This window comes from Hyaena hyaena, unplaced genomic scaffold (assembly GCF_003009895.1).
Source record: "Hyaena hyaena isolate Hyena2069 unplaced genomic scaffold, ASM300989v1 scaffold_182, whole genome shotgun sequence".
NCBI lineage: Eukaryota > Metazoa > Chordata > Mammalia > Carnivora > Hyaenidae > Hyaena > Hyaena hyaena.
In genome coordinates, this window is record NW_024080814.1 from 1,795,745 (window position 1) to 1,813,195 (window position 17,451).

At 37.9% G+C, this 17,451-nt stretch overlaps 1 protein-coding gene across 4 annotated transcripts in view; it reads left to right on the top strand.

Annotated features, from left to right (window-relative positions):
- The window catches only part of ITPR2 (inositol 1,4,5-trisphosphate receptor type 2), a 501,862-nt gene that overhangs the window by 327,052 nt on the left and 157,359 nt on the right, over window positions 1-17,451 (top strand). For all 4 annotated transcript variants that reach the window (XM_039240789.1, XM_039240790.1, XM_039240791.1 and 1 more), the window contains exons 38-42: window positions 4,915-5,023; window positions 5,526-5,713; window positions 11,555-11,738; window positions 12,431-12,687; window positions 15,470-15,670. In XM_039240789.1, coding sequence (XP_039096720.1) covers window positions 4,915-5,023; window positions 5,526-5,713; window positions 11,555-11,738; window positions 12,431-12,687; window positions 15,470-15,670 — 939 coding nt within the window. The remainder of the gene's footprint in view (window positions 1-4,914; window positions 5,024-5,525; window positions 5,714-11,554; window positions 11,739-12,430; window positions 12,688-15,469; window positions 15,671-17,451) is intronic.

The following is a 17,451-nucleotide window of genomic DNA, read 5'->3' on the forward strand; positions in this document are numbered from 1 at the left end:
AAGGCTTTCTCTTAAAAAAGGGACAGACTTTTTTCTTTTATATTCTCTAGGTTCTCTATTTCTTCTGAGACTGGTAATCACCTTTACTTACTACAATACTATATGAAAAAGTCTTAAAGGAAGAAAATATGAAATAGGGAGCGATGATAAATGTGTTCTAAAAATTTGATTATCAATAACTAAAAGTCACTCTAAGGATAAAGAACTCCAGGAACTCTGTCTACTAAAATTCTTGGCACTGTGACATTTAGGATATATTTTCTGTGCATCGACTGTGCACAAGACAGCTTTTCTCTGATGATTGTATGCTTAGTAGGGGAGATAAGCATGTAAAGCCTCTTCGAAGTCAAACGTCTTCGAAGTTTTATGTGCTCCCATAGGGCCTAAAATATGCGCCTGTTATGGTACTGACCTTATTGTAAACACTTTGAGGGGCAAGTTACATCTCATTCACTTAGAATAGTGTCTAGGGGCACCTGGGTGGCTCAGTGGGTTAAGTGTCCCTTTTTTGATTTTGGCTCAGGTCATAACCTCCCGATTCATGAGTTCAAGCCCTTCCTTGGAGTCTGTGCTGATAGTGTGGAGCCTGATTGGGATTCTCTCTTTCACCCTCTCTCTCTGCCCCTCCCTTGCTTGCATACTCTCTGTCTCTCTCAAAAATAAGTAAGCTTTTGGGGCACTTCGGTGACTCAGTTGGTTAGAAGTTCCACTTCAGCTCAGGTCATGATCTCACGGTTTGTGGGTTTGAGCCCCGCATTGGGCTCTGTGCTGACAGCTCGGAGCCCGGAGCCTGCCTCAGATTCTGTGTCTCCCTCTCTCTCTGCCCCTCCCCTGCTAGTTCTCTGTCTCTCCTTCTCTCAAAAATAAATAAACATTAAAAAAAGAAAATAGAAATTTTAAAAAAAAAAGAATAGTATCTAAAACACAGTAGCTACTTAATGAGTATCTGTAGAATGAAGAGGGAGGATGGATGGTATCCATAAGGAAGGTGGAAGAAAAGCTTTTCAGAGAAGTAATATGATATGCAATACATAATCAGAAAGACTTAGAAAACTGTGGTTGAGAAATCAGCACATAGTTCAGTTTGGTTAAATATTATGTGTGAAGGCACTATTGGAAGCTACACTTGAAAAGATAGAATAGGTAGGATTTCACAAGTCATTGTCAAGATGAAGGGCTAGTGGATGATCTCTGGAGTTTGGAGTCTGGAGTTCATCTTAAATGATGAACATGGTTCTGATCTTAAACTGAAATTGAAAGGAAAACGGGTTTAAGAAAGAAGGACAATAAGTGATGTTGAACATCTTTTCATGTGTCTGTTGTCCATGAGCATGTCTTCTTTGGAAAAATGTCTGTTTAGGTCTTCTGCCCATTTTTTAATAAGTTGGGTTTTTTCTTGGTGTTGAGTTGTATAAGTTCTCTATGTAGTTTGGATATTAACCTTTTTATTGGATATATCATTTGCAGATATCTTCTCCCATTCAGTGGGTTGCCTTTTTGTTTTGTTGATAGTTTCCTTTGCTGAGCAGGAGCCTTTCATTCTGGAGTGTCCCAATAGCTGGTTTCATTTTTATTTCTCTTGCCTGAGGAGACATGTCTAGAAAAATGTTTCTACAGCCAATGTCAAAGGTATTACTTACTGCCCATGTTTTCTTCTAGGAGTATTATAGTTTCAGGTGTCACGTTTAGATCTTTAATCCATTTTGAATTTATTTTTGTATATAGTGTAAGAAGGTGGTCCAGTTTCATTCATTTGCATGTAGCTGTCCAGTTTTCCCAGCACCATTTGTTGAAGAGGCTGTCTTTTCCCATTGTATCTTACTGCCTCCTTTGTAATAGATTAATTGAATATATAGGCATGGCTTCCTTTCTGGGCTCTCTATCCTGTTCTCCTGATCTATGTGTCTGTTTTTGTTCTCTAGCACCCTACTGTTTTGATTACCGAAGCTTTACGGTATAATTTGATATCTGGGATTGTGATATCTCTAGCTTTGCTTCCCCTTCTCAAGATTGCTTTGGATATTTGAGGTCTTTTGGTGGTTCCATACACATTTTAGGATTATTTGTTTTAGTTCTCTGAAAAATGTTATTGGTGTTTTGATAGGGATTGACTTAAATCTGTAGATTGCACTATTCATCAGGGAAATGCAAATTAAAACCATGAGATACCACTTTACACCTGTCAGAAGGCTAAAATCAAAATCACAGGAAATAAAAAACTTTAACAAGGATGTGGAGAAAAAGGAACCCTTGTGCACTTTTAGTGGGAATGCAAACTGATATGGCCAGTGTGGAAAACAGTATGGAGGTTCCTCAAAAAATAAAAGCAAAATTTTTATATGATCCAGTAATTGCACTAGTGGGTATTTACCTGAAGAAAAAAAAAAACTAGTTTGAAAAAATAGATACACCCCTATGTTTATTGCAGCATTGTTTATAGTAGCTAAGAGGGGCACCTGGGTGGGTCAGTCAGTTAAGAATTTGACTCTTGATTTAGGCTCAGGTCATGATCTCACGGTTTGTGAGTTCAAGTCACACACCGGGTTCTGTGCTGACAGTGCAGAGCCTGCCTAGGATTCTTTCTCTTCCCCCTCGCTGTCCCTTCTCTCTATCTCTCAAAAATAAATAAATAATCTTAAAAAAAAAACTATGAAAGAAAACAAGGAGTACAATAGCCAAGATATGGAAGCAACCCAAGCGTCCATGGAGAGATGAATGAATAGATAAAGAGGTGGTGTGTATATATATATATATATATATATACACACACACACACACACAATGGAAATATTACTAAGCCATACAATAGAATGAGATCATGCCATTTGATCAACATGGGGATGGATCTAGAGGGTATAATGATACAGCAAAATAAGTCAGTTGGAGAAAGACAAATACCATATGATTTCACTCATATCTGGAATTTAAGAAACAAAACAAGTAAACAAACAAAAAAAAGATATAAACAAAAAAACACTCTTAAATATAGAGAGCAAACTTGTGGTCACGAGAGGGGAGGTGGGTGGGGGCTGGGTGGAATAGGTAAATGATTAAGAATACACTCATCTTGATGAGCACTTAGTAATATGTAGAATTGATTAATCACTATACTGTGCTCCTTAAACTAATATAATTTTGTCTGTTAATTATACTTCCAGAAAAAAAAAGAGGAGATCATTCCATTGTGACAGATTGAGTTTGAGGTGCCAGTAGAACCTCCAGATGAAGATAAGGAAATCTAAGTGGAAACAGGATGAGAAGCTTAGGAGAGCCAGGTCGAGCCGGAGGAAAGACATTTGGCAGTCAGACTGCAGAAGTGGTTATGCAGCCAGGGATCAAATAAAATCGCTGAAGGGGAGAGGGAAGGGAGGAGAGCAGCAAGACGAGAATTGAAGATGAAATCTCAGGGCATGAGAAGGAGGTCTAACCAGAACATGAGACAGAGAGAGAGAGAGAGAAGGAACAGTGAGGGCCATGTGTCAAAGTGTCATGGCCTTGGAAGGTGTGCCTGGGGAGTGGCATGGGGCACAGGGTGTAGAAATGGCCTGAGCGGCTCCGTCAAGCATTGACTAAGGCTCTTGCTTTACCACCTGTTAGCTGCATTATCTACATCCGGTTACCTGAGCTCTTGGGTCCCAGTGTTGTTACCCCCAAGATGGGACTAACACCTCAGTAATTGCTGTGTTAATTTAGTTTTAAAAAGTATTCTTTAATAATACCTTAAAGTTACTCTTGTCTATTAGAAGAATAAGAGCCAATAAAATGGAAAACCTGGAGTTATCCGTATGTCTTATGTACATCAAGCAACTGTATTGCAAAATATGGTTTGTTTGTGTTTGTTGTTGTTGTTGTTTAGTTTATTTGTTTTGAGAGAAGGCACATGAGCCAGGGAGGGGCAGAGAGAGAGGGAGAGAAAGAATCCCAAAAGGTGAGCCCTACACAGGGGCTTGATCTCAGGAACTGTGAGATTATGACCTGAGACAAAGTTAAGAGTTGGTCATTTAAATGATTGAGCCACGCAGGTGCACCAGCAAAATATAGTATTTTAATTTTTTTAAAGAGAAAGAGAGGGAGAACATGATTTAGAGAGAGGGGTGGGGGGAAGGGAGACAGAGAGAGACAGAGACATAGAGAGACAGGGAGAGAGAGAGACAGAGAATGTTAAGCAGGCTCCACAGTCACACAGAGCCTGAAGCAGGATTTGATGTGGGACTTGACCCCACAACCCTGATCATGACCTGAGCTGAAATTGAGAGTCAAATGCTCAACCACTGAGCCACCCAGAAGCCCCAAAATATAGTATTTTAAAAATGTGTCATGTCATCAGTATAATGTTGAAGACTTAGGAATTTCTGAATTACAAAGGAATACACTTGTCTTTTGCCCATCCATTTCTGAGTAAAGCCCTTGGAATTTAAGTATGTTCACTCTGTTTTATCAAGCTTAATTTTTTGAGCACCTGTTGTATGCCCAGCACTTTCCTAGCTCTTTTTACCAAGCTCCTCTTAAATAGGGTTTTTGGTTTCCAATTCTCAGGGTATTTAGTAAGATGTGTCTTCTTTAGGCATCACTAGTATTCTTAGCAACCCTAGGACCTTCAGCCTTTGAGGGAATCTTAAATTTATAGTGCATAAATTTTCATAGTACACAATCTCTTGTGATTTTCCCGGTACACTTTGTGGAAAATACCATAGTTTATTCTCTGTTTCTGGAAGAAGCAATATCATTATTATTTTCTTGGGAAGCATTTGAAAATTTTTATCTCAGAAAATATTATGCTGTATAAAATTAATTCTTCCATGTCTCAACATCATTAATAAAATGCATCTTAAGTGGCATTTTAATGTACTGCTACTTTCCCTTTTCATTAGGAAAAGAAACAATAAGAAACACTTTTCTTATCATTTTTATTAGGGTAACACATTAAGAAAAATACTCCTGAATCGCTACTTTAAAGGAGACTATGGAGTTGGTATCAATGGACATCTCTCTGGAACCTACAGCAAATCTACACAAGGGGGAGGTAAGACTGATCATTCCCCTCATTCTAGAATTCTTGTCACATGTCTTCATGCCGGTGCTATGCTGGCATTTTACTTAAAATAGCATAAATATAAAAAATTCACTTAAAAAGCTCTATTAAAAAACCTTTGTACAAAATTTTGCATTCATAAAACAAATGATTTGAACATGAAGACTAATTTTGCCCTTAGGCTCTGGAAAACACTAAACAATGTCATAATTTCTCTGTATGCAAATTAAGCACAAAAATAAAGCTAATTTTCTTTTCCTAAAAATATTTCCTATTAAGAAAAAAAACATTTAATTCCAGGTGTCATACATTCGATAGAAAGCTATGTTTTTATAAACTTTTGACATTTTTTTTAACCCAAGCTCCTATTATATTTAATGGGGAAGGGAAAACATTCCAATGATAAATATTCTTAAGGTCTAAGAATTCCAAAACATTGTATACTAATGATGTCTGTAATTAAGATTTACTTGTTTATTTTTCCTAATCACAGGGAGCTTTTCGGGACAAGATTCAGATAAGACGGGCATATCAATGTCAGATATTCAGTGTCTACTAGATAAAGAAGGTGCCTCTGAACTCGTCATTGATGTCATAGTGAACACCAAAAACGACAGAATTTTTTCAGAAGGCATTTTACTTGGCATCGCCTTGCTCGAAGGAGGAAATACACAAACTCAGGTACCTGTTTATCATGATGAGCATTATGTTGGTTATTTGTATTTCTTATTTACTTATCATAGAAACCAAAGAAGGTAGTGTCTGTTTCTCTTAGCTCCTCATGGCTATCTTAAAAAAAAAAAAAAAAACCTAACAACTTTCACATTTTCCTTACAAATCTATTTGATTTACTGTAGAAACTACAGACCTTCACAAATGGCTCAGTGAAGCAGAGCATTCCTTAGAAGCATCTTTTCTAACATCATATCAGAAATTCTGATTTGTTGAGGGAAACTTGTGGCCTACGTTCAGCAGAGAAAAACATTTGGACTCATCTAAGAATTAAATGTAAAAATCAATAGATCTGTCCATTCAATGAGCTAGTATGTATCAACACCTCACACAGTATTTGGCAGTAAACAGGTTTCAGTAACATTGACCACCCCTCTCTGCCCATCCTCTTCCATTTACTTTTCTAGAAGTTTGGAATAGCACCTTTACTTGATGCCCCAAATCTCCCAGTGCTTATTACCCTGATGCTGCCGACTAAGTGCATTCTCCCTGATCCAGGGAGAGAAGAACCATTTCATTCATTCATTTATCCTAGGAGAGGGGAGGTGAAAGCTGTTATCACCTGCACGCAAGGATCATCACCCATGCTTTCCCAAAAAGCACACACTTTTGGACTCCTCCACTCCCGAAGTTCAGAGCACACTGGGAGAGCCCAAGACCGAGCCGGGGGTGTTCCCGGAAGATGTGCGTCTTCCTCCTTGTCCTGCGCTCACCAAACCTGCTCTTTCCAGATTTGTCTTGGTTGGAGAAGGAAACTATGCTTACAGCTAATAGGAAATTGCAGAATCAACTTTTCCTGTTCCTGGCAAGTAGACGCCCTGTCTAATTGAAAGCTGGGATCTTTTCCTTTGTTAATCCACCAAATGCAACGAACAACAGAAATTTCTCCATGCCCAAGAGCAGGTGGCTTTAGGAATAAAAGCCTCATGAACAACAGATGTCACGGTGACCAAAAAGCATCTTCCAAGCACTGATCCCCTTAGTTGAAAAACAAACTTTGAAAATTCTTGTGGTAGTGAAGCTGCGGCACAAATTCTTCCGAGGGACGTGGGGGAAAGTGGGTGGTGGAGGGATTTATGTGGGTTTTCTTGGAAGTAGCCTTGTCTTCTACAACCAGATATTCAGTAGGGACTTTCTAAAGAAATTGTCTAGGCAACTACATAATGTGAGACGTAGATCATCCAGACAGTAGTGAAGGAATTTTTTTTCATCTTTAGATAGAAGCAATTCTTGCGATTAAAGCAAAGCACCTTCTAGAGTTCTGTTACTGGACCACGCAGGGTCATCAGATGAGGTAATCTTTCACCCTCCATACATATTTACGTCCTCATATTGCTGCTGAATAACTCAGCTTCTGCCAGAAGCTTCCTGTTCCACTTTAAAATTCTTCACAAGGTCTCTGCACCCCCAGATACCTTTTAGTCCCTTTTCACGTGATGTTTCTGTGGCAGTTGTCACTGGTGACTTTTTCTTTGATTTTAAAACCTTTTCTACTTAGGCCTTGGGACACCACCCTCTTCTCACCTCCTGCCATTTCTTCTTAGCCTTCTGTGTAAGCTCCTTTTGATTTACTTAACTCTTGAATCCTGCCATCTCCCAAGTTTCTTTGGACTCTCCTCTGTTTGTTTTGCTTGTTCCTTCAGCCTGACCTCATTCGTTTCTACATTGTAACTTCCACTGGATGCTGATGATTCTCCACTCCCTCTGTGCATGACTCGACTCTACATCCAGCTATCTTCCAGGAATATTTTGTGGGATGTTCCAAAGTACCTTAAACTCAACGTGTCCCAGACTGAATGCACTGTTATTCTCCATCCATCCACTGCCCTTCTTCCTTTGCCTGCCTCAGTGACTGGCAGTCCATCCACACAGACACCTGGCCAGAAGCTGAAAGCCCACCTTGACCCTCAGCCTACTCATCCTCAGTCCCTTCCTGAACATTTCATTGAATACCAACCTCTGCGATTCTGTCCTGTTAACGTGTCTCATATCCACACTCTGCTTTCAATCTCTGCATATCCTGCCCTCATTACTCATCCTTCCTATCTTTCCCTGGGTCTTCAGGAGGTATCCCTGATCCCAGTTTTGCGCTTCTCCAAATCATTCTACACTTTGCCTCCAAAGCTATCTTTCCAGAAAACATGTTTTTCTTCTGCTTAAAGTCAGTCCCTTGCCCTATAAAGACAAACTCACTAACACAGTCCATAAGATCCTTCATGATTTTATCGCTTCACATTTTCCCATTTTCCCTTCTTACTCCACCTCCTCCCTCCTCTGTCCTGTCTCCTGCACACCAGGTATACTAAGCTCTTTGTAGTTCCTCATCTGTGTCCTGTGATTTCTCTCACGTTGCTTTCTCCTCTAGGAGGACCCAACTCACGAGCTTCTCTTAGAGGACTTTTCTGATCCCATGTCCCACTGGGCAGCATTGTCCGGTGGTTACGACATGTCCCCGCGGTATCCTGCAGATGCCTTCAGTGGTATTTCTGCCACTTTATGGTGCCTTTTCATGTGTGCACCAGGCTCTGTCTAACAAATTATGAATCCTTAAAACTTGAGACCCCACATGGTTCATCTTTGGATCCTTTGTGTCTGACACCATGTCTGGCCCAATAAATGTTCAGGAGTGGTGGTCGTATGAATGAATGGTTTGAACCAGATTCTACCCCCTTCATAATGTCTTCCATATCTGGCACAGGCATTGACAACCACTCCTTTATCTGAGCTCCCATAATACTTGTTTCCTTAATGTTTATTTGGCACTCTGCCTATGCTACTTTGTTTTGCTGTTATTTGTATGACATTTTGTCTCTCCAGTTCAATCTCGTCTTTCTCAAAGTAGATCCTGTCCTGTCTCTGGCATTTGTGTACTTTATCGCCATTCAGCAAATATTTGTTGATGAAAAAGCATTAAATTATTTTTGTGTATGAAAGCCTTTATAAAAGATGGGTTATGACGATGTTATTTACCAGCCATCCCTTTTTTAGATTTGTCACTTATCTGTATCACTGTGTAACCCAGAGAGCTGCCTTGAGCTTCTGTCTCTGGAGGGTCTCACTGATGTCAACTTGAATCCTATTCCTTGCCCTTTAACAATCTAAAATCCACTTCTCCCCAAGACTCCTGTCAGTCTCCAGTGGGGTTGACATTCTCAGAGTGCTCTTAGGCACTAGTAACTTGACTCTCCCACTTCTGTAGTACTGGTGTAGGAATCTGCTTCCCTTCTTTATTTTATAGCCTCCGGGCCACCTAAGCCAATTTATATGTTTAAAGTATATTATTAAAGATTGGTTGAAGGGGAGGACGGGAAAGGTACTTCTGTTATAATTTCAAACTGAACACTAATAATAACAATAATGAAGATAATACCTGCTAAATACCAGCCACTGTTCTTAGTGCTTCATATGTACTAACTTGGTTAATTCTCACAACAACCGGTGGGGTAACATACATCATCTCATCTTACCAAGGAAGAATCTAAGGTAGACAGTTAAGCTCCTTATCGAGCTCACATGGCTAGTTACAGAAAGAGTCAGGACTCAAACCCATGCAGACTGGCTCCAGGATCAGTGCTCTTAACCACTATAAACATCTTTCTGAAATAACCTTCTACTTCCTGACTCCTGGAGTCAGGAAATTTCACCGGCTGATTCACCGTGTGTCGTTATCCTAAGCTTACTCCATCTCTAGTTCCTCACTTCATGTTCCTTCTCTAGTTTCCCCCATCCTTGTTGCGGGGAAAGTCTTTCCTCTCCCATATAGATCTGTTGATGCATCATCCTTGGTTCCTGAAAAAAAACTCAGAGTTTCCCCCATATACTCTGAAGCGTATGGAAACAGTTTGCTAATCAAAAACTGTATCTTTTACAAGTGACATCCTTATGCTGCCTGTTGAGATTATAGATGTATATATAAAATGTACTTTTTATTTTTATTAAAGTCATACTGTTCAGCTTCATAGTGCCCTGAGCTTAAAAAGGTGTAGTCTACATAAATGACTGATTATTATGAGCTTTATAAATTTAATGATTTAGAGACAGAGAATCTAGATTGAAATCCTAGCTCTAACACTTACTAGTTATGTAATATTGGGCAAATCATTTACCTTTACTAATCATTTACCTTTACTAAACTTATTGATCTAAAAATGGAAATAAGATTACTCTCTGTTAATCAGACAGTTGTACTGAAAGTATCAATGAGATCATGTTTTTCAAGGAGCTGAATAAATTATAAAACTCTGCTTTAATAGAACCACAAATTTCCTATAACTTCTTTATTAATATATTGGGAACTCCTTTCACCTTCTAACCCGGTTATATTGAAAATATTAGGATGTAAGCATCAGCTTAATTTGTGGGACTGTGGAGGTCTGTAAATGTTACATTTGTCCTTTGAATTAACGGAACCAGTTTGACTGTTACCCTGTAGTTGCTATGGTTACTGTGGCTTTTTGCCCTGCTTTCTTCAGGGGTTGCCAGCCTCCTGCTTAGAGCTTCCCCTCAGAGGTATGAAGCCGATTCCTCAGGCTTCGTAAATTGATCTGTACTCACACACTGCCCACTCTGAAAATTGTAGCACAGACATCCATTTCAAGACCTGATGTCATTAGAGTCTTACCTGCAAGTCCCAGGACCTAAGGGTCATGGTTCTAAGCATTCTTTTAAGAAAGCATATGTTTAGGAGCCAAACTCAACCAGAATTGGCTGTTTCCATTTACTGGATTATGGCTCATTGTACTTGATTAGGAAGTCATTATTTTTCACGTTTTCTTCACAGCATCTCTCATCAAGGTTACATAACTTTTGTTCAATCAGTGTAGTTACTAGAAGCATTATTTTCATAATTTATTTTTACTTTATCTCTATTGTATGTATTGTGTGCCTGTCCCATGATTTTCCCCATATTAGGAGCATGCTTTTCCCCACCCAGTACAAATTCTATTTTCTCTGGCGTATATCACCTTTCCCAACTCCTGGCTCTTCTGGATACTCCATAAGTCACGAAGCAGACAGTGATTAGGCAGATATTCTCAAGGCTTAGTATTTCTACCTCTCACTAAGACATATTTTATCATGTGTTGAGCCCTTTCAACATCATTATTCACTCTTCAAGCAGAATCCATTTTATGCATTTTATGGCAGGCTTGTCCTAGACCCCATGCAAAGCAATGTAGCTAATGAAGTACCAAAAAAACTTAGTGCCTATCTATCAGCGGGTTCCTGTGAGTGAGGCTGCCATGGTAACACATTCTAAATTAAATGTACTATAATTTAGATAAAGAGAAAAATAACTCTTTGTAACTCTGCATAAACCCACATTTTACAGGATGATCATTGGATCAGTGGCTGTTTTCCACTCTAGGTGACACACTTATGAGGGGAGGGATTGTGGTGACTTTTCCTTTTTGTCCTATGCCTCGTAGTAGCAAGGACCTGGAACGCAGTAGGCATTCAATAAATATGTATTGAATCAAGACATGAGTTTACAAAAATACAAAAATCAAGGCACTTTTTGCATACAACTTCTTACAGTGCACTTGTAACTTTTTAAAATAAAATAATCAGTGAGAGTGAATTAAGTAACAGGAAAATATATTGGATTTTAGTGGAAAGTGCTAAGCAAACACAAGCTATTATTAGTATATGTTAAATAGTACAGGAGTCTGGCAAAAGCTGCTAATTTATGAAATATGTGCTTTTATGCATAATGTTTATATTTATTTCAAGTATAAAAACACTATTTTTCTCCCCTTGGGTATTGATATCTTAAAATATGTTTTCTTGCAGTATTCTTTTTACCAGCAATTACATGAACAAAAAAAGTCAGAAAAATTCTTCAAAGTTCTGTATGACCGAATGAAGGCTGCTCAGAAAGAGATAAGATCGACAGTGACGGTTAATACCATAGACTTAGGTAACAAAAAAAGGGATGATGACAGCGACCTGATGACATCTGGTCCACGAATGAGAGGTAAAGAAATAATTGAGTACGTGGGGGAATAGAGAGGAAAGAACCTTTAGATCTCACTTATCTCTGTCATCTCACTTACCTCAGTCTCAGAATCCTATCTGTGATTCTGTTATGGAGCTCCATCCTTAAATTACTATGGCCATGGGGCTGACCTTGAGTAGCTCTGTAGGACCAAATTCAAACAAGGCATTATGAGAGGAACAAGCCACATTGAAAATGTCTGACATGCATGTGGGATGCATGGTAAAGAGCAACTGCCCCAAACTTTTGAGTGTTCATGAAACCCAAATCTTAAGAATAGAAGTTACAGCACCTTACTCTAATGAAAGATCCTTGGTATTTGGAATAACGAGTCGTCAGTGAAGCAACTACAAATCATACAAACATAACATTTGAAGTTTGGAGTATTTTTCCCACCTTCTTGTATTCAAGAATTCCCTTATTTTATATTTATCAGAAAGACATGGGCTCTTCTGAAATTGGCTAAACATTTAGATCTTTTTTTTTTTTAATGTCCTGTGCAAATTTAATTCTGTAGTTTCTACTTCAGATTATTTTGGGGGGAAATTGTTGCACCCCTTGTGAAATGTCTTTTAATTGAGTTGTTAGAGTATTTGGGTAGCTGGTTGTCTTGGTGTTTAATTAGCAAAAGGATGCTAATTCTGAAATATAAGAGTACTGTTTTATTTCAGTAAGAGATTCATCATTACTTTTAAAAGAGGGAATGAAAGGTCAATTAACAGAAGCTTCTTCGGCAACCTCCAAAGCATACTGTGTGTACAGAAGAGAAATGGATCCAGAAATAGATATGATGTGTGCAGGATCGGAAGCGGGAAATGCCGAGGAAAAGTCTGCCGAGGAAGTAACCATGAGTCCTGCAATTACCATCATGCAGCCCATACTGAGGTTTCTGCAGTTGCTATGTGAAAATCACAACCGGGAGCTGCAGGTATTTGTCCTATTTTGTGTAAGAGTTGAGAATACAACCTGTGATTGTAGGTAACTAAATTCCAATAAAACTAATGTGTAATTTTGGAGAGATAAGTGATAAAACCAATAGTGCTCTTCTGAGTCGGGAAGAAACTTTTGCATCTAAATGAAGGAAAATGAGGGGAAAATTCCTTTACGTGTGAAAAAATCAGGCTCATACAGTATCAACCTTTGCATCCTCAACTCACGTCTGTTTAGCCTCAGCATCATCTATTCCTAATATTCTGATATTTGTTGAGTAAGGTCACATTTGCCTCATCTATATCCCTCATGGTTTTACAGATACAGGGGCTTTCATCATTTCCATATCAATTCATATATCTTGAGTGAGGATACAGAGTATATTTATATGCCTTCATTAGAAACAGTTAATATAGAAGAGGATTTTTTAAAAATTTTAATGTTTTATTTATTTTTGAGAGAGAGAGAGAGACAGCATGTGCAGGGGAGGGTCCGAGAGAGAGGGAGACACAGAATCTGAAACAGGCTCCAGGCTCTGAGCTGTCAGCACAGTGCTCCGACGCGGGGCTCGAGCCCACAGACTGTGAGATCATGACCTGAGCTGAAGTTGAACACTTAACCGACTGAGCCACCTAGGAGTGCCTCCCCCACTTTTTTTTTGAGAAGAGGATTTTTTAGGACAGTAGAGGTTGATACCTTTGTAGATGAATATGGTCCCAGTCTTATATCTTCTTTGGTACATTTTTCTTTGTCAAATAGGTGGACTTAGGGGTGCTTAGGAATTTTGGCCTTTTGGTTTTTTTGCATCGTTGGTGCATACTGCTTATGTCAACATGGCATAATCACATGAAAGATGAAATAATCTCTAACAGCACCTGTTCAAGGATCAGAGAGAGCAGAGTTTGAAGTTGTGTTCTCTAATAAGAGCCTAGAGTGCAGGTGTTCTGAATTGAAAAGAGATAATAGACTCATGTAAATTGAATTAAATATCTTTTAAGAAGAGGAGAAGTTCAGGAATTAATGAGTGGCAGAAGCACAGAGTCTCATGGACCACACCGTGGAGAGAGCTGCTGCAGACTTGTGTCAGGCAGAGGCCAGAGTATTACTTACAGAGGGAAGATACTGGATATGTGCCCACATGCATATGCTGATCCACTTGGTCTGTCCATGTAGTGGATAGATACATAGTATCTGATCAAATATTTTTCTAATAGGAGTGTGGGATCAAACAATTTAGAAAATGCTACTTATAAAAAAAACCTTTGTTTTAACAGGATAAATGGTAGAATGATTCACAATAGCTAATATGTAGAATTAACCCAATGTCCATCAACAGATAGACCTATGAAATGTGGTATATGCATGCAATGGAATATTTTTCAACCTTAAAAAGGAAGAAAATTATGACATATGCTGCAACATCTATTACCCTTGAGAGATTATGCCAAGTGACATGAATCAGTCACAAAAGACAAATAGTGTGTGATTCTATTTATATGACATATTTAGAGTAGTCAAAATGACAGAGACAGAAAGTAGAGTAGTGGTTGCCAGAGGAAGAGGGAGGGGAGAATTGGATGTTAATACGTATAGAGTTTCAGTTTTACAAGATGAAAAGAGCTCTAGAAATGGATGATGGTGACCATAGCTCAACATAATGAATATATTTAATACCACTGAACTATACAGTTAAAAATGTTTAAGATGGTAAATTTTATATCTATTTTGCCACAGTAAAAAATTGGGGAAAAATCACAAAACAAGCCTAAACAAAGATAAGTGGTAGGAATAAATTCAAATAAGTAAATTAAATAATAAATCAATAAAAATAACTGATAAATAAAAATAATACTTTCCCTCTCTGTGTCCCCTTTCACCAGGTTTACTTCCCCAAAGAAATTACATTAACAGGTTATACTTCTTTCCAGAAATTTCTATGTACATAGAAGCATATTGATCTGCACATGTAAACTTTAAAAAAAAAAAAACAGAATATATATTGTTCCTCAAGTTACTTTTTTCCATTTAGTAATACACCTTATTACTAAATTATCACTAGATTATGTTTATATCAGTATATATTGAAGTACCTCATTTTTATAGCTTTGCAATATTCCAGTGTTTGATGTACTATTATTTGTTAAACCAGTCATATTATGATAGGTATGGTATGGTTTCCAGTTTTTGCTATTAACAAGCAGTGTGCAGGGAACCTCTCTGTAGTCTTAGGTGCATGTGTAATATGTATGTGTGTGTGTGTAATATATGTGTGTGTGTATATACACACACACATAAACTTAGGAAGTAGGATTGTACGTTAACTGAAATTTTTAATACATGCTTCTAAGTTGCCCTCCATAATGGTTGAACCATCCACTGTTTGAAACTGTACTGTTTATACGGGATCATTTACTTGAAAATTTGATAGCTTCTTTCCCTAAAGAACTTCTTTCTAGTTTCTTTTTCCCTTTTCCTTTTCCTATTACTTGCTTGTTGGTTTCTTTTTGCTGTGTCCATATAGTTTGAATAATGACATTGAGAAATGTTTGTTATGAGACTATACTGATCAATTTAAATTCTTGAGGAAAAAACTTAAGAGTCTTTTTCTTAAACCTAGGGGAAATTTAATAAATGTGAACACTTTCTTATAAAAAGCAATTCCATTCCACATTGCTATGGGGATATTTTTGAGTTAGGAAAACACACACAGTGAGAGAGCTGAAAACAATTAGCACAGTGATTTCTTTTAACCCCTCAGGTATATTTTCTTTTGCCTTCAGAACTTCTTGAGGAATCAAAACAACAAAACAAATTATAACCTCGTCTGTGAGACCCTTCAGTTTTTGGACTGCATTTGTGGAAGTACCACGGGTGGCCTGGGACTTTTGGGTCTTTACATCAATGAGAAGAATGTTGTGCTGGTCAACCAGACTCTGGAGAGCTTGACGGAGTATTGCCAGGGACCATGCCATGAAAATCAGGTAACCATGAAAGTGGTTCTTCACGCAAAAATATTCATGACTAATTAGCAAAAGGATCAAATTGGTGAAGGAGCCAACCTTTGTCTACATTTAAAAGATCTTTCTTCTTGCTTTGCCAGATATTTTTACTTTTCTCACAAAACATACAAAGGCTGAATTATAGACGAGCAAATACTATGCCATATTTCTATTTAATTTCATCGTAAAAGAAATTTCCCATGAAAATGTTCCAGATAAAAATCAGACCTACTGAAGAGTACAATGTGTTTCTTCATCGTTGCTCAGTTTTCATCTTTAGTGATTCTTTTCCAGGATTTGTAGAACACACTCTCTTTGGCTTCTTCCACTCCACTAGAGTGGGTAGTATATATTTTCTCCTTTATATTCACAAAATTATGAACTAGGTCTTTTTGCTCCCATTTGTGGATGAATAGGTTCTGACTCAGAGATTTAGTGATGTTCTTTTGTCTCAGAGTGACAGAATCAGTATTGTAGAGCTGTTCTTAAAGCTCAGGATTTTGACTGAATCTAAATAGAGTGCTTTTTTGACTGTATTACCCCTTCGAGGGTGAAATTTTACCTCTCTCGTCCAGAATGTTGCCTGATTCCATTTTCTTGGATATCAAGGACACACTGTGGGAGTAGAAGATAGGACACTTGAACTAGTATAGGGAGGAGAGCCACCCTAGAGTTTAATAATTGACTGTTCACATCCACTTAAGAATTATGGGGCTACCATTACAAACATGGGTTCACCCTGGAAGAAAACGTTTTCAGGTTGTAAACATCTTTGGGTATAAGCTTTAAAGAACCCATTGAGATGAAACATCAGTGCATAATATAGAAAAGAAGTGTGGAAAAAAATGTGCTGCTTTTCTATTGCAAATTATATGACATATGCACAAAAAATGCATAAACATGTGCACACACGTATACATACATACAGAGGTATGCTGATAATTGCTGACATAAAGAATTCATTGTGAGGGTGCTCCTTTCCCCTCTGCAATGTACATGTTACATGGTAAAGGACTTTGCAGATTTTGTCATGGACACGTATTATATTTCAGTTTCCTAGGGTAATGATATAAGAAAACTGAAGTATTGATTTAAAGTTAAGGAAAAATACATAAATTTAGAGATTTGGTCTTATCATTGGTGAAAACATGTATATCTATAATGCCCAACACATATTCCCCACTTTTGGTCTTAAAATGGATGAAATTGAGTCTTGAAAATACTTTATTAAATCTGGTAAGCTCTAAAAGTTAAAACTAATAATAAAATAATTTAGTAAAACAATAATAAGTAATGATAATAAACATGAATCCCATATACTCTAAAAATATACTTACTTTGAACCCCATGCTTTGAAAATATGCAAAAGGAAAGTTGCCAGAAAATTCCAGAAATGATCTGCAAATCAATTCCCTCTAAGTTTAGCAAGTGTCTTAATGATCAGAACCTCAGGAAATGTAGACGATTGATGGAGGACACCTTTCCTTTGTGTCAGGGGAATAAAAAATTTTTTGTGCAAAGAGAGAAATGAAGGCCACTCTGAAAAATAGCAGTCATTTCAGAACTACCTCGATTTTACTCTTTCTCATTTAACCCCCCTGAGTTTCCATCTTTCAACCCCCTAGACACTGGGTACTGCATTATATAACATGTAATTCTACAAACTCCATCCCACAGGTTTCTGATGTTCAAGTTCTCTAAACGGAATTAAGTTCAGGATCCTGGCTCAATAGACCCTAAACTTCAAAATACTGATGTTTATC